This window comes from Amblyomma maculatum, chromosome 1 (genome assembly GCF_055883805.1).
Source record: "Amblyomma maculatum isolate TAMU_Amacu chromosome 1, ASM5588380v1, whole genome shotgun sequence".
NCBI classification, from domain to species: Eukaryota; Metazoa; Arthropoda; class Arachnida; order Ixodida; family Ixodidae; genus Amblyomma; species Amblyomma maculatum.
The window spans coordinates 306,810,622-306,833,608 of NC_139344.1; the positions used below are offsets into that span (position 1 = coordinate 306,810,622).

A 22,987-nucleotide genomic window follows, 5' to 3' on the forward strand; every position below is an offset into this window, starting at 1 on the left:
AGTGACCCTTAAGATTTTAACTACCAAACTGAACTACTTAATTGTCTTCTGCTGTCCATTTATTGCTATTCTTATGAATTTTTGCATCAGATTAAACAACCAAATCAAACCTGGTGATAATGTATCAGTAAAGGGGGTTGTAAAGGGTGGGGTTTATTTCATCTCCCATACTTTTTCCTTAATTTAATAACACAAGCCCCAAAATTTAAACTTCCACGAGTTTGTCCTTCTAGAATGAACAAATTATGTCACTAAGTGTCCTGACAATGCAGTTTCAGTGAATAAGAATCTGTTGGCACCATGCAGGGGGTCATGCCGACGCCCATGTCAGTATCTATATCAGTGTAAACTTTCCCAAAACATAATTCTGTTGGCGTATTTAGCGCAAGAAATTTTTATGCGCGGGCTAAATTGAAACCACTGTGATGATCGAGCGCGTACCTGGCCATAACCTCCTCTATTTTTTCGAAAAAATAGAGGAGGCTATGACCTGGCTCTCTTATGAGCCCGTTTCATATGTGCGGGTATACCTTGCTTTCGAAGCTTGCCGTCCCTCCTGTGCGCTACGAAGGAGCAAGTGACAACTTCGGAGCAGTACGCTGCCATCTACGCTACCTGCTCGGGTAGTTTCGGCCGTACACAGGCGAAACCGAAACTATATAGCGGGTGAGCGCAAATCGCCACGCTAGTCATGCATGCTGAATACGCGCCACGCACCGCCGCGGGTGTCACTCCTTTCATAATGTTCGGGAGCGCCCGGGAGGAATGGCTAGCGAAGCGATCGTACAACGTACACCCGTAATATATATGCCGCGCGCACTAAATTATCCTCGACCGAGAGGTTTCGTTTTCTGCCATGCGCGGCCTAAATTCATGTGCTAAAAGCGGGGACGATAATGGTGTTTCCAAAATTTAAACAACTGATATAGATATTATAATTGCGACCTCAGCAAACCTATAGCTGTTAGTGAATGAGGCGCTAGTGCGCATGACTAGTTAAAAAGTATTATCAGTTATATACCAGCACCTGCTTAATTAATTGTTATCGCACCGCATACACGGGCACAATTAAAAGCCTCCAGCCGAACCAACCCGTGAAACTGCATGTTAATTCTGCAATGCCCGCAGTCCCGGCATAGTTTCTTTTTTCACGACTCGCACCCGCAGCAGCGGAGGCTGCAACGAATTGCATGCCGCCCGTAAGCGTGTACGTGGCGTCGATCGGCATTGCAGTGCACCGTTGTGATCATTTAAGAGCCAACAGATCCCGTACGTCTTTGTTGGCCAGCGTGTATAAACGAACTGTCTGGCGACTCGAGCAGGGTAAGCCATGCTAATTCGACCAGGAGGCGACTTCGTGCCAGGAATTGCATGGTTGCGATTTTATAGGTAGTCGAGATTGAATTGCGATGGCCCAGTGGAAGCTAGATGGAACGGGACTGCATGGCCATGTCACAAAAACGTAGCTGCCGCGGGCAAAACCAAGCACCCAACAACGCAACAGTGTCTTCTGCAGTCTCCCCCCCTCCCTCCCCCGCTGTGCTGGTGCAGTTGGCGTACTCGACTTCTGTGTTCAAGGGTGTGGGATTCAATCCTGACTGGGGTGACTGCTTTTCGATGGGAGCGAATACTAACAAGGCGCCCGCGTGTACTGCGCGGTACGGTAAAAACCCAGCTAGATGGTCGAAATTCTCGGAGCCTTCCACTATATGGCGTATCTCATAGCCTGATCGAGTTGCTTCGGGACCTCATAAACCAAACCAAACCATCTTTTGCAGTGCAGTTTAATTCGTCCCCCACGTACCCACCTCGCATACAGCATATGTAACGTGACTCATTCGAACATTTGACCTCGAGAGCTATTATTCGAACTGAAGTGGAAGCGCGAATTTTCGTGTGGCACTTGATCTCAGTGCGTGGTTATGCATATGTTTGTTGCGAACATAAAATATGGAAAAAGAAGTAAATTTTTTTACTATATATTTTGCGCGGCCGGATTTACAAGCAATGGTATATCCAGCAGCCAAACGACCGTTTATATCGAACAATTTGTTCAAATTATTCCATGTTGGTCTCTAACAAATCCAGTGCATAAGATATGCATCAGAGTGAATGGCCGAACTTTCATCCTCTGATGTGCTCTTTATTCGCTTCGCCGGTTACGCGACTGCCATAGGGCTGCGCTGTAAACTAAACTCGATAAAATATTTTATTTATGTGCTCAATTAGTAGAGATGGCTTACCTGCTTATAGTGCAATAATCAGCGAAAATTGATGGCCATTAGCAACCAAACTGGAAAGAGGGTTGAATCCGTGCCGCGGAGGGCGTGGCGTTGCTAGGAGAATCGACGGCGAGGATGCGCCGGCCGACAGCTGCCAGTCGATGACCAGACGCATAGCATGCTTGGTTTGTAAAGGTGACCACTACGCAAGTGCTGCCGATACTTTACGTCGCAGTCGGCAAGAAAGAAGTGAAAGCGATTAAGTTGACTTACGTTGCACTCTCTCCAGGCGTTTTAATTGAGCAGTAGCCCGTCCATGTTTGGTGTCAGTGCTGCGTTTTCACTTTTAGTATCAACCAAGCAGCTCGATTAGACCCCTATTAATTGTGCTTGAGGGAGTATATATGACAAACACTAAGTGACGACTAGATATATCAAATTTTCTTTATTAAAAATAGTAGTTGGCAGGGCCCTTACCTGCAGGTATACTTAAAGCCTGATAGCATCTGGTTTAAGCACCCTTCCATATATATTTCATGGAAATCAGGTTAAGCCCAGCTGAGTCCACTTAGAAAGGTACCCTCTCGCAAAACATGGCTTGCCAGTCGTCCTTGCATGATGGAAACTGGCAGCTTGAAATATGAAATCTATGTGTGCCAGGAGGAATTCTATGTAATATTAAGCATTGCAATACTTTGCTTGAAAGCATATGCTTTTTTTTTGCTCATTAGTTTCATTCACAGTGCACATATCCACTCAGAGACATTTACTCTATTTTCCTTTTCCAAAAGCTTGCTTCGTCCCTGACAGAGTACTGCCAAATTTTTCAGTTTTAAGCTAAGAAAATTTCTCACTGCAAAATTGGAAAGTGTGCCAAGTAATTAAGTAAGGCAACAATGCTATGCTTCAGAATACTCAGGCTACTGGAGGCATTAAGCTGAAAGTTTCATCATTAAAATCTTGTCAAACATGAGGATAGTCCGAAACTGAATTGATAAACTACTGATGTTAATACTGCATTTATGGTTCCAAAAATGGCTGGGATCACACGAGTATGCTGATGGTACAGTGTAGCAACTTTTGCTGCTATACGTACCTTAATTACTATTTCTCAATTTTTTGGAACGCTGTCATCTTGACAATGCTATTTTTTTAACTGCCAATTTTACTTACAATTACTGTGCCTAAAGGTTAAAGGTGTGGGAAAGGTTATACCAGAAACTGAAATACACATAAATTGAGCAAATGCAACAAATATTTTGGGGGCACTTCAGCACCGCTGTTAAGGAAAACATGCCACAGCATTTATGACTCCTGTATCCTCATCCCTGTACATTTAGTTGGCTACTTGTTGACTCACCAATCTTAGTTTGCACTTTTATCACACATACCAATTTGTAAAATTACTAATTACCACATTATGTAAATGAACTCCCAACTCGCACATCTGATTTGGGATTCTGAAAGGCAATGAGTTTTTCTCATGTCAAAGGAGCTGCTTGGGTAGGCAGCTGGACCATACCATGGTCCTCACATCACACAGACCAATCCATCCGGTCATACTATCTGCCACTCATCCTTGTCGCTCAAATTGCCTTTTTTGGTAAATATGGCCTTTTAAGCAGTCACATTAAATTAGCTGAGGGCTTCAACTATTGTTACATGTAAAGAATTACTGCACACGCTTTTTTTTATGCCCTTTTAGTATGCTGCCTCACCATCCCAGTAGCATAGAGGCACAGCAATAGTGTATTAAGCGGGTATCCAAGGTTAGATCTAATCTCATTGCTACAAGCATGTCACCTCGCTATTGAACACAATTCACTTTGAAGGGCCAAGAGTTCAATATTTTAGTAAAGTGATTAGCACTGCCAAATGTTTAAGCATTACATGAGGTGACAGTATGGGTGTAAGTAAGCATTGCAATTAAGAAAGTTGCTGCTCATCTGCAAAATACTGAGTTAAACCAATCTTATGCAATTCAACAAACACCGCCCACTTTGCCATTTTATCATCAGTCCCTGTCTGCAGTTCGAAACATCTTCATTGGGTTTACCTCTAAAAATTGTCTACGAAACATATCTGTAAACTTTTCTTACTTCACTGGTTTTGCGGATTATTTCCAGTCTCAAAAGAAATAACAAATACATGTGGTTCTACGACACATAAAGTAAATACTTACCTTTCTAGGTAGGTTACAAAAGGGAAGTAATGCAGAAGGTAGGCAGTCTAAACATAAATGAGTGTGTCAACATGGTGTTTTGGCACTGGAGTGTTTATTAACTCCAATCATGTGCGTTAATAATGAATGAAAAGGCACATAAGTAGGAATACTTTATTTTGACACAGAAGCTATGGGAAGCTATGGCCAACGTGTGTGTGTTGCCATTACGCTCGTAAGTGAAGTGCAGACTTGTGAGTACACTGTTGAGCCAGTAGCACAGGGAGCAGTCAACTTGGGCCAGGGAATGCCATGCTTTTAAAGGTGGGCAGCTGTTGTGATCTCTCGACTAGTATCAGTCACGTGCAGGATCGGCTGTCACGGGGCGAAAAAACAAAAGAATGCAAGCTCAGAACAATAACAAAACACCCAGAGCAACTCAGAGACGTACCAAATTGAAATAAAAAGATAACAGGACTGCAGACTATGCAGCAGCTCATATATTCCAATAGTGGATTTGCATATGGTCACTACACCCTCAAAAAGGAAAGGAGCACAAATGCTGAATTCATGACTCGTCAAAGGAACCAGACAAAAAGAAAAGTGTGCACCCTTGTAGCATAGCTCAAGAATGAGAAAAGTCAAAACAACAAAAAGGTTACCCCAAGTAAGGCCAGTACTAGTGCTCTCTGCATGCGTGTGACAATGTATCACTGCAGTGTACATGCACAGCAGAAATGGACACCATAGGTGGTAAAGAACTGATATGAAGTTATCAACACTGGCCGCAGACATTAGAACAGACAGCTGATTGTGCTTTGGTAGGTTGCGAAGCATATAAATAAACGTTGAGACATCTTGAAAACCATGTGTGCACATTTTCATTTGCTGCTGCATCCAAGAAGTTTCGCTTGCACTGTTCATTAGACGACATGTGTTGCCCTCGGATTGTAGCGTTTGTCGACTACACAGCATGATTCCAGAATTGCGACTGACTCAGCTGTGAACATTTCATTTTTCTAAACTTGCGAAGTCCTTCCTATGGGCTGTGAAAAAGAATGAGGAACTGTTCCACCGAAATGTAGTCGCTGGCCCTCTATAATGCACATGATGGTAGCCATAAGTCATTTTGTGCCAAACAGTAATTTCCATACAAGTAACAAAAAGTTCTCAAACTATGTGACAGGACCATAGCTATTTACTTTGAGGGTGGCCACAGCAAACAGGCAAAAACTACAAGATGGCCAAATCCCTCACCGAACTACAGCACCACAACAGTTGCTACAATGCTAGCATCATAAAACCTCTAGCTGTCTTTGATATATGGTCCTCATCACAAATACACCAGTTCATGTTGTTAAGGAGGCTGTCCATGAGCATCATACTTCTCAAAGCAGCTAAAAAATGTTGCAAACAGAGACCAACACTTGACTTTAAGTGCAGTAGCAGCACTACTAACATTCAGTGTGTTAATGGAGTATAGACACCCTGAAACAGAGAAGACAAAAATTCAATTATAAATTATTTAGCGGTTGAAGATAAAAACCAGGTGATGATCTGTACAGAGTAATGTTTTGCATGTCATTAACAAGCAAAATGCGATCAAAATTAGGTGCATATGCTCCTGTAAGATGAAGTGCTGCACTGGCCTAGCCCAAGCAGTGCGAGTACCTCCAGTCAAAACGCTTTCAAGTGCCATCATCCATGAGATGGTTGCCCAATAGCAATCGGAATTTTCATAATGCAGCGTTCCTTATCTTCGGCCAGCATTTTTCACTCTTCCCCATGGATGAAACCCTTCCCAAAACTCCAAATTGAAGACATCAATTGAGTCATGCAGAATTGTCAATAATGACCTGAACCACAAACCAACTTGGAGAGGTGGAAGCAGGCTCGAGCACTTTGAAGCTATAAAACGGGAGTTTTGAAGCATTCAAATTGTTTTGGAGCACGTTTCTAAAGTCAAAAGATTTTATTAGCTGAATTTTTTATACCTGGCATACCAAAATAACCTATTTGATTCCTTTTTATTCAAAGATCAATGCATTGGTGAAAATACAAGACTAACAGGCAAAACATGTACAGATGTTTAAAATAACACAAATGACCTCAGAAACAATTTGGAACAAACTAGTAGAAAATGCAATGCTTGTTTCTATACTTGATGCCCGAACGATAAGTTTGACTAAAAACATGACTCTTTTAGCTTGAGAAATGTGGACTATACCACTATGATGTGCTCAAGCACCACTAGACTAGTTCGGAGTTCACATCAGTAAGCAGCACATTTCCACTCCCTATCTTGTGCATATAATTTTTTTCATCCCATGCCTGTTCTGATAAAATTTCCAAAGCACTGGTCAGTAATCCCTTCAGTAAGGATAGACTGCCCTCAAGGATAGCCCTTTCCTCCTTCAGATGCCCTACTCCATGGCTTTCTGTCAGTGGCTTCTCATGTTTTCGCTTGAGTGGCACCGGAGCTTCCTTAATTTTAACATGTTAATGATAGGCCCTCCATGCCTGCCCAACACTTGTAAAATTTCTAATGATTGACACCTTCACGGTGTCACACCCATAATACTGTATGTTTTTGTCTGACGTATGTTCGACAAGCTTATTATTAACAAAGAGGTTCAATGAAATAGATCTACGACTGCCAGAAACGAGGCTCATGCTGGTCTGGCTTATGAGATTTAATGTCCCAAAGCAACACAGGCTATGAGAGGCTCATGCTCTTCTATTTAGCAGAAAAGGAAAAATATATAAAGGCCCTGTCACGACACAGGTATGCAAACGAACAGAATGAAATTGAGGAAAGCATATAATTAACTAATAAAAACAAAATCTGCATTGGTGATGAACGGTAATTAGCAGTGTATCTACTCTCAAATGAGAAAAAACTCATTGCAAACTAGGAAAACAAAACAAAAACAAGAAACATGCCACTGTTGAGGTCCGAGACCTCCACATTATGCATCCCATGCTTTACAAACTAGCCACAATAATGGCTGTGCAATCTTTTACTTTCAAGTTATTTATGTTGCATGTATCCCAACATAGACAGCGTTCACCAGTGCTAAACTAAACCACAGCAGCAGACGTGGGAATTCCCTGTAAATACAGCAACAAGATTAACGACTGGGCGAGTTGGTAATCATTCATTTTAAACCAGCCAAAAGACAAGAAACAGAGAAGCCAGACTCATCTCGTTCGCTTCTATTCTCTGTCTTATCCTTTGGCTGGTTTAAAATGAAATACAGCAAGTGCCAAGTAGAACATGATGTGGAGCATGGTGTCTGAAGAGTTGTGCATGAACGAGCCGCGCCGGCGCGGCACGCCACTGCTCGTAGTGTGCCCAACCTCCGACAGGCAGTGAGACTCACGGATTCGGGCAGTATGGCCAGTGTGACTCTTTCGTCTTCCCATGATAACTCTACACTGTTAGAAATTCGCTGAAAAAGAATGTATTAGTTTAGGCCATTTACAGTCTCTAAACACACCACGAAATATGTCAGCTGTATTGCATTCCGCTTCTGCTTATTTTCCAATTTTTGACCAAATTTGATAAAACCTGGCATTCTGATTCGGTTTCTTGTACTGATTTCAAACATGCAACCATTTTTCCAACTGGCCAATTAGTTCAAGAAATAATGAAATTAATTGTTCATAATTTGCAGAAACAATGAAAAAATAACAGCACTACAAAAAAATTCACATGGACACTTTGCTAGGTACTAGAAAGCGTAATGAATACAATGTTAGGAGCATTTGTTTTTTTAACAAATATTAGCGATGTTATAGCAGTTCAAAGTTTTCAATTTTGCTCTAAATCAGGCAGGAAGGCACTCACATTTGGAGCAGTGAATTCTGAACTGCTATAACATCGCTAATATTTGTTATACAAAAGTGCGCGTAACATTGTATTCGTTATGCTTTCTAGTACCTAGCAAAGTGTTCATGTGAATTTTTTGTAGTGTGGTTATTTTTTCATTGTTCCCGCAAATTATGAACAATTTCATTTTATCTTTTGAACTAATTGGCCAATTGGAAACAATTATATATTTGAAATCAGTGCAAGAAACTATATCAAAATACCAGGTTTTATCAAATTTGTTGAAAAACGCAGGAAAAATAGCTTCAAGAGCCATGTCGCCTGTTAAGGATGGCGACAACGAGACGAGCGCGAGAGCTGCCGCTTTCAACTATTGTGACAAGAATTCCCCACCGGAAAGGAACGCGGGGTGTTTGGCCAGACGGCGACAGCAGCCCAAGTCGGGCCATCGGGAAACAAAAAAGGTTCAAGTGAATCCCGGCGTCTTCCCGCCTGGGTCAGTACCCTCAAGCCGGCCACGCGGTCACCCCCTTAGTCTGGCCGACAGCGCGTAACGGCCCTTGCAACGCAGACGGTGTGGCCCAGACCAAAAGGCGCCGAGCTCCTCGCTAGTAATCTACACTGCGCTTTTCCAATTCATCTTGCCGACGGCGCGCAGTGGCGCGTTCGACATGGTTCGACGCAGGAGCGCCCCCGACAATGGGACGCAGACAGACGCCGATCGACGCAGGTGTGTGCCAGACTGTGAGACGCCGGCAGTCAGTGAGCTCGTGCGCTGCCTTTTACACTGCCACAGCGGCTTCCTCCTTCCCCACCAAGTCTAAACTTTCGAGGGGGGCCTCCGGGGAAAAAAAAAAGAAAAAGTAATTGGACTTCTTGTGAGGAGGCTTTAATATTTAGACACCGCGTGCAGCAAGATATAACTGATTAAAATCTCGAGGAAATGCAAAGTAGCCAATTGCATGCGTATGTAGTCTTCACGCCATGCCAAAACGGCCGTTCGTCAAGCGTAGGTATCACCTCCGTCAAAGAAAGAGAAAGCCAATATTCTTCTCGAATTAATGTATCTGTGAACTGGAGGCGACGGTGGTAGAAGAAAGACAAGAAGCTCAGGCAGCGTGTCCGCCCTGTGGTGTGCAAGAGGTGCTGTTATATCATAGCTATATTTATCGCACCGCCGCCAGGGCCAGCATGTGTTCTGGCTGCAATGCTCTTCGCTGATTCTGCATGTAGAAGGTCCCCCCCCGCCTCCAATTTCCCCTTTCGAGAAAGATGGCGCCATTGCGGCAGCAAGACTGTATCTGTGGCTGACCTTGGAAAAGGCCACACCTCATAAAGCGTTCAGACGTTGGCCCTTCCCAGTGGTTTGTATGAGGTTTCCAGTTCCTAGTCTCCAGTTCCTAGTCTCCAAAACTGATCATATGCGGAAGCACCTTATCGCAGACCAGACTGTCTGTGCTCGCTGATAGCTGAAACAGCCTCATCCAGCGCTATTCTAATTTATTAGGCGAACGCCACGCAGCACCACACTAGAGTAACCCGCACATGGCATTTTACGCTTTAAAACATGCAAGAGCGGTGTCTGACTGCTGCTCTTCAGTCACAGAGGGGGAGTAATTTCATATATTAGTTTGAATCGTCCAATGTGGCCAGCGCATGTCTAATTGTTTACGACATTAATCGACTCATTTAAACATTGTTCATTCAAGATTTATCTTATTTCAACGTCAAGGAGATTTCTAAACTCTATCAAGCCTTTGCGGCTATTTCTGTTGTGAGACGTTCCAATCATCCAATCAACAGCTCAAAATGAAAACCCTACCTATGTTTGGTTTTGAATTTTCTCACAACGAAAAAAAAAAAAAAAAAAAAAAAAAAAAAAAAAAAAACTATGTCTGGAGTAATGGTCCCAAACCGGCTCAAGGTATGAGGACGCCGTAGCACAGGCGTGCGGATCACTTCGGCCACATGGGGTTCTTCAATGAAACTGTCATCTATAAGCATATGCCTGCCATGCTTTCAGCTCCGACCGAAATGCTGTCTCCCAATTAGGATCAAACTAGGGTATCCCAGCTCAGTACTCGAGAGCGTTAATGACTAAGCCACCGCGGTGTCCTAATAAGTAAATAAATAAGCTATGAAGACTAAACCTTTTTCTCGGAGCGTACCATGGTTATTTTATCCGTTTCGTTGCTGCGACGCCGCAGATGTGTATTTTACTCTGACAAAGTGACTATAAATCGGACACGGCTCTCTGTGTACAAGCCCGAATCTGGATTGGGCCCGCATGTTTAAGCCCACCCCGGGTCCAGCAAAAATGTTCATGAGTCGGCCCAGACGGCCCGTGGGCTGAGCCGCACCCGGCTTTTGAGCCGGCCCATGCCCACGCAGTGTCGTGTGAAGCACATGCTACCTTCACCTGACACTTCTACAGAAGGTCTGACGATCTTCTATTTTTTCGGTTCCTGGGGCTGCCTTTCAGTGGGTCGCTTTCTACTTTTCGAAGTCTGAAAGGTAGGCAAGGCCGGCAGAGAATATCGTGGGGACCGCTTCCTTTGCTAGCAACGCTTTGCAGCACATGCCCATTTAACTCTGTCATCCATGTTTTGGACACAAACCTGGGCTCCAAATGCTCCTCACAAACAGTAACTGTATAGCTCGGTCCTATCTTGGTATGCCGGCCGCAATAGCTGAAGCTGTTCGACATCTTTTCGCACCGAAAAAAGCTGACATTTTTCACTGCAGAATACGTAGCCTGTATCGCAGTGGAGAACAATGCACTTTTTTCCATATTACATTACAACTTAGAATATACCATGATCGAAGAAAGGCGTGGAGCGGGGGCGTCAGCGAAAATTGAGAACTGACTGTCATTCCTTGCAGCAACCAGCGAACCCGCGGCCACCAACAGTCAACGCAGCCTCTCTGCAGCCTACAGAAGTCAGCGCATCGGTATTGCCACTTACTGTTCGGTGCAGAGCAGCCCGCTCACGCACTTCTATTCTAACACCATGATGCGGAGGTTAAGGGTCCGGGCCGACCAGTGGCATATGGTAGTTTTTTGCTTGACAATTACCTCAGACAAACTCATTATGAAATATCTATTGATAGCCATGCCATTATGGGCATAGAGCAGCGGTCTCAAACTCATATTGCTACGTGGGCCGCATTGACAAAGCCTTTTCTCTCATGACCCAGGAGCCAGAAAATAACAAAACAACAGGAAACAAAGTACAATAAATAACGATAAAATGAACAAAAATAAGCAAAACTTCTTTTTTCCAGACCAAGCCCTTCCATTATTGCAAAAGAAAAGCAACGTGTGCTCCTTTCCGCTTGAATGCCGGACAAAAGCAGCTTCAGGATCGCTCGGAGAGAGGTACTGAAATGACATACCTGTTAATAAATACCACACTTATAATCCTCAGCAAGAAAAAGAAAAGCACACTTGGAAATAAAAGAAAAGGCAGGATGTCCGGCTCCTTGCTTTTGAAGGCATAGTGATGTCAAATGAAAGTTCATGCAGATTAAGTGGTCAACGCCTTATCAAAAATGAATGCATACTAACTGGGTACTAAGTCTGAGCTTATTTTAGTTCGAAATTAGGGCTGGTGGTAATGCTTTCAAAACGCCGGCTGAAAATTGAGCTGGGCAGACTGCATCATGCAGCTTCGCTGGCCGTGCTCCAAGACCCCTGGCATAAAAGGATCATCTCTGATGAGCGGAAAGAGACTGCCCGGCGCTGCTGTGCCAGAAGATGCAGGAGATGACAAAGCAAGTGAGTGCGAGGGCGTGCTCACAATTCTTGCTGCTACAGTGAGCCTTATTTGCTAGGCTGCTTTGATTAATGTGAAGCAACCCTGCCACAATCGGCTAGTAGGCATATCGGTGCCCAGAGAAACTGTCACTGTTTTTAGCTGCTCAACGGCCCTGATAGTAACCGAATAAATAAATAAAGTTCTTGCAGTAACTTTGTTACACGCACAACAAAGCGACACAACCAATCTGTGCAGGAATACCATTCGTTAAAGAAGGCAGCTTTGCTAGTTTCTCACAGCGAATTGAGAAGACAATATAGCGTGGTTTGATCTTCCATCTCGTGCAAACATTTCTTTGTTTTTGGAGCTAGTCTGGTTTTCTTAGTCTGAATCAACTGTTACATTGCACACTGTTTGCGATGCATTAATTGCAGCTGAGGAAGAAAGGCTGCAAACTACAAGCTGGACACTGCAGCTGCAGGAAGCTGCAGGGATGCTTGCTTGCTCGATTCATTCATGCACTCTATGCAAACTGGTGACCTGCCCCGTGTAAAAGTTAAAACAAATGACCAGTCCCGGTGGCACAGCAATTGTTTTGAAATTAAGTACAGGGCTCACCTTGTGGCGTTGGAGCATAGGCTGCCTCCGCCTTTCATAGTCCCCTTTGTTCAGCCTCAGCAACCAGCAAGCCCATGATAGACTCCAAAACACATATCAGGAAGGTCCCTGCGTACCAAATATTAGACGTCAGCATATAAGCGATGTTTACACACACAAAAGAAATTAAGACAAGTACGTGTTGATGTAAACACAAGGCGAAATCGCTTACCTCACCGTAATTAGAAAGGGGCCTTGCATACATTTGACAGTGCGCAGTCATAAAATGAGGTATGAAATCATTATTCTACACCGCGTCATAGCAATGAGGGTCACACAAAGGGTCACGTCGCACAAATGGTTAGTACGTCGTGGTGCACCGAAACAAAAGCTTCCCACACAGGCCTGTGTGATCCTCGCCTTTCCTGCTTCTACGCGTTGTTTTGTCATGTCCTAGTATCTCCTTAAGTCCCTCCATCAGCTCAAAGACGTTACAATCATTAACTATTCATCCAGACCGCTGAGGAAAGCCTACCCAAGTTTCCCGCCGTTTTCACGCGCACGCAAGACTGGTAGTCAGGCGTGTTTTACATGACTGAGACTTTCGTGCGGTTGGCCTAATAAACGGTATTTGACCGTATGTTCCTTGGTGTCGAACTACGTTGAGCTTTCGATTGAAACTTTCTACAATAAACCTTTGGGCCGTTCGGGCCCACTGCCGGCCAAGCAGGCTCAATAGTCGTCAACAGAACATTCGGGCGCAGGGAAGTTGAAAACTGAATGCAGAGTTCCAGACAACAGGCAATGACTCAATACATGCATACTGAAATATCTAAAAAATAGAAAAAATTGCTTACGTACCGTACAACACGAGAGCGCACGTCTGGCACGGCGACGCAGCTCCCACGGCTCCGACGACGACCAGCCATTCTGCTACTAAAAAAACAACCACCTACCCACAAAACAATAGCCGGACGTGACGTTTTTTTTAAACCGGATAAGACGTCATGGGTTGCAGCAAGCATTTTGCTCCTGCAACCCGGTTGCAGGAAGCATTTCGTTGCTGCAACCGGGTCGCAGCAGACGGCTCCATCTAGCTGGGAAGCCTCAGTACCAATCCAATCCAATCGAATCTCCTTGCAACATGTCGTACTGCTACTACGGCTTCGACAAATTCGAATGCTTTTGTTTCGTTCCTGGCAAATGCTTTAGGGCGTGTCCGAAGAATGCTAGTCCTCTGCGGTCTGTGCACATTGGTTGGGCGAACGCCATCCTAGTGACGGGTAAGCAGTACTGTCTCTTCGGCAGGTAACGTGTCTGGAAATGCAGCTGAGACGGTGCCGTAATTTACGGTGTGGCCGCCGCGATCGGCTCCGGCGCAGCGGTATTTCGTTTCAAGCCCTAGCCGCGAACCCTACCCAGTTAATTATGCCAACGCCCGTCGTTGTCGCCGGTGCACACCGCACGAAGCGATGGGACATCGGCGACAGAGCGGCGCATTTTCAGCGTTGCTCTGTTACCACCAAGGAGGTTAGAAAAAAAAAAAAAAGAAAACTGCTGGAGCGCAGGGGAAGTCTGAGCCGCGCGTCGCCATGGCAGTGGTCCGCCGTGGTGCGCGTAGTTGGCGCGGTGGCTTCTGGATGTTGTAGTGAAAACGTCTTGCTTCGTGCATTGCGTACGGCTGTACAAATCGATCGAAAAAGGGCTCCGGGATTACGCTTCATTGTTTAGTACAAATTTTAGCATATTGAAAACGTATCTGTCTTTTGCGGCGCATGCTGACAGCTCTTGGTCTGTTCACACTTGCGAGCTTGCGAGTCGCGAAGGGCGCGCGACCGGCTGTCGCATGCGACCAGAGAGCCGCGCAGCGCAACCGATGTTCACACTTGCAAATGCGACCTGCAGGTTGCTTTGCACATCGTGTCCAACGTTACTAGAACAAACTCTGTTTCACAGCTCCCAATACTAGAGTCACTGGAAAATTTCAGAGTACCGCATTCGTTTTCCGCGCGCCGCCGGCTTGCCGTCACGTGACCTCGCGTCGCCATATCCCTTCCAAGCGCGCGCGCGGAATACGTGTCGTGCTGGAGTTCCTCTTTTTTCGATTGTTTCTTGCAGTGTACACGTGAGAGATTGTTGTGCTTTTTGGTGCGGCACCAGGCCTGAGTTAGGAAAGGTGTGTTCTCCGTGCCTGAACGAAAAAAGTGATCTGCACTGGTGATCAGTGTGGCTTCACAGAACAGACCGGCGAAAATTCGTGCCTCAAGGAACACCCTCTTGTGCTAGATACGCTGGTTGATTGGTTTCAAATTATTTTCGTTTAGCCGCGAAAGAAGCGTAGGAAATACTCAACGTGAACATGGTGCGCCTGATCACAACATGTGTTTACCTTCACGCGCAGCATATGAGTTTACCTTCCAGAAAAGAATATGCAGCATCCGCTTTACTTGCGGAATTTCGCAAAAGCTACCCTCACAGTAGGGTAAATATCTAGCCAGCTGGCAGCAGATACATCGATATTCAGTTGTGCGATATCACATTATACTCGTGCATGCATGCGTATGTGCGCATGTTCGTGTGCGGATCGATGACCGCGTGCACCTCTTCCTTTTTTACTTTTATTGCTAATGTAAACGTACATAAAGCTTTATGCACAGATTATTAGTTATCTATTTCTAGTGGCACGATAAAGGAACCAAGGCGGTGGAAATTTCCGGAGCTCTCCACAACGGTGTTTCATAGTATGATTCGCTTCGGGATGTTAACCCTCATAAACTAAACCAACCAACCATATTTGTTGTGTGTTCGCAGCTGGCGACTTCTGGACATTGTGTGTCAACCATCAATGTACGATGTTGATGTCATTTCAATTTTTGACAGCAGTTAATGAGCGAGGTTCTGGTAAATTGGCGGCACAAGGCATACGGCGATGAAATATCAGGCGATACCATGAAACAAGAAAAAGTACAATATTGACAACTGCGCGGTGATAGCGATGATATAGTAAGCCATGTTTTTTTCACGCTGAAAATGGACGAGACCAGTGCTTTAGTTTTCCTTCGCTTAATGATAGCGCCGAAAAAAAAAATTAAGTTCGCGCAAAACAATATGCTTCAACAAAGCCTGCTTGGCGTTCTTGGCGCAGCGACGGCGATAATAAATTGTATTTTAGTTTGTTTACGCTGTCTCGGAGAACGTGCTGTTTCACTTTATGTTGCTTATAAAAAGCGATTCATCGTTTCAGAGCGATCCGCACATCGCTCCGTGTTTTACCATGTCCGGCCCCGCGGCGCCGACAGACGGCATTCTCCACGACTTGACAATATACGCACATGTTCCTGAGTTCTTCGCAGACATGCTATTTCACACTCGGTCATTTTATAACGTTGTAACACCCCAGTACTGCACGTAGAAAACAAGTCGATTAAAAGGGCAGGAGATTTGCAATACCAGGCGACCTGCACTTTTCGCCGATCCACACACGCACTTTTTTCCCCTCGATTGCTGACTACGGTATTAAAGTTAGCGACCGCACAATCAGTGTTTGCAGTGTTCTGAATAGACGTACCAGAACCTTCCCGTTTTGCTGAGCTTAAAAACACGTTCCAAGCCTACGAATGCGGTCAATCGCCGTTCAGACAGCGGGCGGGCCCGGCGGTCTGGAAGGGAAATGGCGCCCGCGGGCACCTTTGCGGTACTCTGAAAATTTTCCAGTGACTCTACCCCATACCGCCCAGCGGAGGAGAGTGTCCCAAGTGGCGGTCGCAAGAACTAGCGGCGCTGCAGTCAACTATTGCTCCTTGCCGGGCGCGTCGTCTGCTACACGCGGCGCAAAAGCATGCAGCGGCCAGCACACACGTAGCTTTTGCGTGCTGCCGTTATGCTGTACATGGCTGCAGTATAATTATAACTACATTACGACAGCTTTGGCTTCGAAGCGACGTATTACCTTGGAGAACGCGTTTGTCTTATGTGAAATTCATTTGAATTAATGCTGTGAAACAAGTGTGAGCGTTGTCGGCTTGCTCACAAGCACTGTTTCTTGCGTTACTCCCTGGCCTGTGTTTTGTAGTATGTTCTTTCAGGGCATAGATCCTGTCATGCAAATAAATGTCGACTTTTCAGTGCATAGGAGCACTCAAATCTTAAAAGGTAACGCAGAGGGTATCACATTTACTACTGCACTGCGCAGATTGCCTCAATTACACGCAGAAATCTGCTAGCTTGGGCAGCCAGTTCATGCAGTGCATGAAGTCTGGCTGCTAGCGTCAAAGGATATAGTGAACACAGATTACGCATAAACGGCCTCCGTCGTTGCCTAATCAGAAGCGATTTTCTTAATGTCTAACTTTCGAGGTATGGCATGGACCATAGCTCCGGATCGGCACTCTCGCACTCCTGTATATAGCAATGTAAAAAAAAAAATTATTCCTTTGTCACCTAAAACGACGTCAGATGTGAACAGTTATTTGATGTTCACTAAAAGAGGATTCAGTGTGAATAGGCGTGTGCACTGCGAAAGGAAACGACTGAACAAGCGCATTCAAAAAACTTATATTACGAGTAATCAAGTCGCAGTCTTGAGAGATTCCCCTCCCCCTTTAGACACACACAGAAAATAAAAACAATTTTACTGTTTGTAGGGGAAGTTAATGTAATTTCAATGCTATAGCACAAGGTTGCAGTTTTAAAACACTATATTCAAGGTATCTACAATGCCGGAAAGGGCATTAGAAGTGAATTGCATGAACCTAATTGTTTTTATTAGCGCAAGAAAAATTGAGAAAAAATGCAATATTGTCAACAACACTAATGCTAAATGCTAATGAAATGCAGCAAACAACCAGAACTTGACTTCATCAACATAGAAAAACATTGCAAGATTACACGCAATTAAGAGGAGCTTTTGGGAAATATTTGAGTAGGCAGCATAATCCTTTGTGCGTGTGTGTGTCTAGTGGGAAATGAGTGTTAGCGTTCCTAAATTCCTCTGACCATCTTTTTTTTTTTTTAGCATGTGATTTTGTATTGCTTTAACAGCAAAAACCATATTTGCAGTGAATTCACTTCAATGCATGCATTAAGGAGCTCATATGCTTGGTTGGTAGCATATCCTGAGCTCATTCAGAAGCTTATAAGCTTTCGTGCTTGCCTGCCTCACAAAAATGCAGTTACGAAGCCGTTCCACATATCAGTCCAGGCAGGAAGGCCTAGCTTGTAGATGCCGATCTAGATCATCTTCTGAGCTTTTTAGATGCTTATCTTTTAACAATGAGAAACAGATTGAAGAACCGTGAAGAAGCGATAAGCTACACTCCCATCCCTCCCAACTCCCTAATTACCCCAACAGCGGCCAAGAGTCATCCCTTCAATCAAATAATTAAAGGCTTAATTCATTCATTCTCTTTTTTCTTTTTCTTGTCAGCTGCCGCAGCTTGCTGCGTTTTCTACGTCGCATGCTCAGTTATTTTGAAGATGTTTTAATTTTTGTGATCATCCGACTTGTCGAATTGCTCTGCAGTTCTAATATGTCTCCTCTCTTCGCATTAGCTCCGAGTTGGAAGCCCCGTGCTCAATTTTGCTTCATTGACATGCTTCAGAAGAGAATCAACGCTCAATTCACATGATATGAGAACTTTATGCGCAACATATCATTGCCGTGACAATTAACCGCTCAATGACAGAAGTCTGCTCAACAAGCAAAATTTCTCGCCCTGATGGCTGGTCTATTTCCTCGTTGCGAAAATACTCAAATTTCCTTCGAATTGCTGGTACTGCAACGAACTCAAAACGAAATCAAAATTCATTTGTGCAGCTCAGCTGTCTGATTTGCGCTATGTACATTGATAGGCTCTTGGAATCTTGCATGTTCTCTACTGGCATTGATGTCGAAACACACGGGGCAGCGCGAATATTAGGGTGCTTTATCTTCGGTCAAAGTAGCCGAGGAGTTCTATACAGATCTCTACAGTAGCCAAAGTAGTCAGGACCGTAATGAGATTGGCGATAATGAAAAACAGTCAGACGTTCCACCAGTGGCGATGGACGAGGTCAAGAAAGCACTAGAAACTATGAAAAGGGGGAAATAGCTGGAGAGGATCAGATAACTACAGATTTGCTGAAGGACGGGGGAGATATCGTGCTAGAAAAACTGGCCACCCTGTATACGCAGTGCCTGGTGTCATCGACGGTACCGGAACCATGGAAGAATGCAAACATTATCCTCATTCACAAGAAAGGGGACTCTAAGGACCTTAAAAATTACAGACCAATCAGCTTACTGTCTGTTACGTATAAGGTATTTACTAAGGTAATCGCTAATAGAATCAGGACAACCTTAGACTGCAATCAAGCAAAGGATCAAGCAGGGTTTCGGAAACGGTACTCTACTATCGATCATATCCATACCATCAATCAGGTGATAGAAAAATGCTCGGAATATAACCAGCCCTTATACATAGCATTCATTGATTACGAAAACGCATTTGACTCAGTTGAAACATCGGCGGTGATGCAGGCATTGCGAAATCAGGGGTAGACGAGCCATACGTGAAAGTACTGGAAGATATATATAGTGGCTGCACAGCAACCATAGTTCTGCATAAAGAAAGTTACAAAATTCCCATAAAGAAAGGTGTTAGGCAAGGAGACACAATCTCCCCAGTACTATTCACAGCTTGCTTAGAGGAGGTATTCAGAGACTTGGAATGGGAGCAGTTTTGGAATAAGGGTAGATGGAGAATACCTCAGTAATCTGCGATTTGCTGATGACATTCCCTTGCTAAGCAACTCGGGGGATGAACTGCAAATAATGATTGATGACCTAGACAGAAAAAGTAGAAAGGTAGGCTTGAAAATCAATATGCAGAAGACTAAGATAATGTTCAACAGCCTCGGGAAGGAACAGCAGTTTACATTATGAAGCGAAACACTGAAAGTAGTAGGCGAATATGTCTACTTAGGACAGGTAGTAACCGCAGATCCGGACCATGAAAAGGAAATAACAAGAAGAATAAGATTGGGATGGAGCGCATTTGGCAAGCACTCGCAGATTATGACTAGCAGCTTACCGGTATCGCTCAAGAGGAAAGTATACAACAGTTGCATCTTGCCTGTACTCACCTATGGGGCTGAAACGTGGAGGCTAACCAAGAGAGTTCTACTTAAGTTGAGGACAACCCAGAGGGCTATGGAACGAAAAATGGTAGGGGTAATATTAAGAGATAAAAAGCGTGCAGAGTGGGTCAGAGAAATAACTGAAGTTACCAACATTCTAGTAGAAATTAAGAAGAAGAAATGGACATGGGCAGGACATGTAGTGCGAAGAGAGGATAACCGATGGTCGCTGAGGGTAACAAACTGGATTCCAAGGGAAGGAAAGCGTAGCAGGGGGCGGCAGAAAGTTGGGTGGGCGGATGAGATTAAGAAGTTTGCAGGGGTCAAGTGGATGCAGCTAGCACAGAACCGGGTTAAGTGGAGAAATATGGGAGAGGCCTTCGCCCTGCAGTGGGTATAATCAGGGTGATGATGATGATGATGATCTTCGGTATATATAATGCCTTTTGTGTTCGAAATATGTGCCATCAAGAAAATAAAGAGCCTTGCTACACAAACTATCACGAGACTACTTGAATATAGTTCCTTTTCTAAATGCAGATCAGAAATTGTTCACTTTGAAGTAAGTTATATCTCTTATGTGCCGAGGTTGTGCCCACATTTTAATCTCGAGGAAGTCTATTAGTGACACGAACAAATGACAGACTTCTAATTCGTTTCAATAGGCTTCGTTGCCCACGATGCAAAGCATGCAGGCTAGCATGAAGAGGCCTTATGTTAAAAAAAATATAGCAGAAACCTTCGTCTTAAGAGAGGGCTCGATAGCGCCTTTAACGCCGTCTCTTCATTCCGCCAATTTTAGGCATCTAATGGCTGGCATGTAGCTGGCAAAGCGTACGTCTATTTGTTGTTGATTTTAGGGTAAAGACACAGCATCTTGTCGGCACATGCCCTATGTTTACAGTGAACGGCATAAAATTAGAGGCACACATGTCGGCAGCTTGGCTCCCTGTCACAAATTCAACTGAAACTGGAAAAGAAGGTGGGTGCTAAATAAGAAGCAAAAATGATCGCACGCTTAACGCTGCGCAATGAGCGGCTACGTCATATTTTTTTATGAAATGACTTGTGCCTCACATAATTGCGTAATAAAAAGAAATGAAGCCGAAGAGCAGAATGTTACTAGAATGTTGGTTCTGGCGAGCAAGTCGACAACGCTGTCACAGTTGTTTCACGGCATTAAATTTCGCATCACACAAAAGCTTTCACTGAGGTAATGTATGCCTTCGAAGCCAGAACTGTCATAATGTAGTCATAATTGCAATGCAGCCGTGTAGAGTGCAACGGCAGCATGTGAAAGCTATGTGTATGCCGGGTGCTCCATGCTTCCGCGCCGCGTGTAGCAGACGACGCGTCCGGCAAGGAGCAAGAGTCAACTGCAGCGCCACTAGTTCATGCGACCGCCACCGGGGACACCTCTCTGGGCGGAGCTGTAAAACTGAGTTTGTTCTAGTAATGTTGATCATATCTACCTTGACTGCTCACCACATAGAGTAAAGCTAACTGATGTTCACGTCAGCTGAGCCACTGATTGGTTGAACGGTTTGCGACCAGCAGTTGCGCGGCTAAAAATCGAGCAGTGCCCGAACTGTCCGCGACTGTCGCTTTTCGACCGATGCGACCATTTGCGACAGTTGCTTTTCGACCAAAACGGTCGCGCGACGTCTACCACAGCTTTCACATCTGACGGTCACAACTTTTTCTAAGCAGGTTTCCCAAGGACCCAAATGTGCGAAGTATGTGGGAGGGGGCTGTCCGGCGGGAAAGCTGGCAGCCAAAAGATGGGGACTGTTTATGTTTGACACACTTCACGGCGGATTGCTTTGACCGGCCATGGTAGTAATTTACCACTCATCGCTAAGCATTTTTACTCGTTTGCAATCAGTTGCGATCATTCCAGGTCGTCGTTTGACATACTAGTCGTATCGTCGTTATTAGCACTCTTGATGAGTCATAATTTTTATTATTTGTATTCATTACCTCTGCAATGTCTATTGTGACCTCTGTTAATTATTAACTACCACCACGATTACCATAACAATTAAAAGCCACGGTGGGCAAGACATCAAGCGCAGCGGGAGATATGTGGCACCCGTTTCTTGCAAATAGCAACATGGCCGCGCGGCTTCACCTCCGCCCATTGGTAGGTATAGGCAACCTCCGCTCCAGCAGTTTATTTTTAAACAATCCTTGGTTAGCACCGCATCGTCGTTCGGTCATGGGGAGTACAGTTACTCTAGTATCCCGTTTCTAGCACTAAACAGCATGAAGTATAACAAAACAGTGATGAAAATTCTTGTAACTCATTGCATTTCTAAGGGACACAGTGCAGCGGTGCGCTACGCTTTGCGATACAGACTTGTATTGCAAGAGGTGACTTTCACCCGCTCTTTTTTGAATTAACATCTTGCCACACTGGCCTTTCTTTTTCCTTTGTTACCCAATCAAGTTTTTACTAAACTGTCTTGATGCTGTCATATATATGCACAGATCAGATGAAGTGAGCTTCTGCAGGTTCTTCCGTTGTTTGCTCAAACTGCGGGCTAGGAGAACGAACTCGCAAAAAAAAAAAGAAAGAAAGAACAGAAATTGCGTTTCTCAAAGCCTGCGATTGGCTGCCTCATGAGCTGCATCCAGGCCAGGTGACAGGCGAAATTTTCGATGGTGGCTAAAATGCTCCCGTGGCACGAGACTATGGGCAACGGTCTCATCCAAGAATGTTGACTATTGGTGCATTCGATTTTGCAGTCCCTGAATACTTGCCGACAGGTCTCTGCTTTCGTTTTGACTGGAAGTAGCGTGGTGGTCACATGGCCTTGCAAGCTCTCTTCATCGTTTGCTGGTTTGCTTTTAGCAGATGATGCCAACCATCAGTCTCCGCTACTCAGTTCTTTCGCGTTGGCGCCGCGCGCACGTTTATCTTTGGGCATACGTGTAATACTAGAGATAGATAACAGAGGCTCGAATAAATCGGCACTTTTCATGAACGGAGCGTGGCATGCCAAGCGTTTTACAGAACTCAGTTTGGCAGGGTTTGCTTGCCATTGCTGCTTGCGAAGTTCTTCTATTATATCGGGTCACTCACTGCGCTCGAAAGCATTTGCAAAAGCTTTTACAGCAGGCGTTAGCCACTCCAGCACACTATGGTTTGTGTACGACTTTCAGATCTGCGCTCTGTAAAGATAGCGAAACAGGCGAACTTCTGGACAGCAAACAATCCGTGCCTGGGGCTCTGGACACTTCCATCTGTAGTGAAATTCAGGACAAGAAAGTGAAGATGCAAGATTTATATGTCTTACAG

General features: G+C 44.6%; 1 protein-coding gene and 2 long non-coding RNA genes across 3 annotated transcripts in view; 2 read left to right on the forward strand and 1 right to left on the reverse strand.

Moving 5' to 3' along the window:
• Positions 1-1,087: 1,087 nt before the first annotated feature.
• LOC146207008 (uncharacterized) lies at positions 1,088-11,460 on the forward strand. Its single transcript, XR_014704664.1, has 2 exons — positions 1,088-1,323; positions 11,099-11,460. It is a non-coding gene; the product is annotated as an uncharacterized LOC146207008 (long non-coding RNA).
• Positions 4,544-13,601, reverse strand: LOC146207009 (uncharacterized). Its single transcript, XR_014704662.1, has 3 exons — positions 13,432-13,601; positions 12,592-12,699; positions 4,544-4,758 (listed from the first exon to the last, which is right to left on the reverse strand). It is a non-coding gene; the product is annotated as an uncharacterized LOC146207009 (long non-coding RNA).
• Positions 13,602-13,644: 43 nt separating this feature from the next.
• The window catches only part of LOC146207010 (RCC1 domain-containing protein 1-like), a 97,582-nt gene continuing 88,239 nt past the window's right edge, over positions 13,645-22,987 (forward strand). Inside the window, exon 1 of the mRNA XM_084591853.1 lies at positions 13,645-13,853. Coding sequence (XP_084447979.1) covers positions 13,715-13,853 — 139 coding nt within the window. The 5' untranslated portion in view covers positions 13,645-13,714. The remainder of the gene's footprint in view (positions 13,854-22,987) is intronic.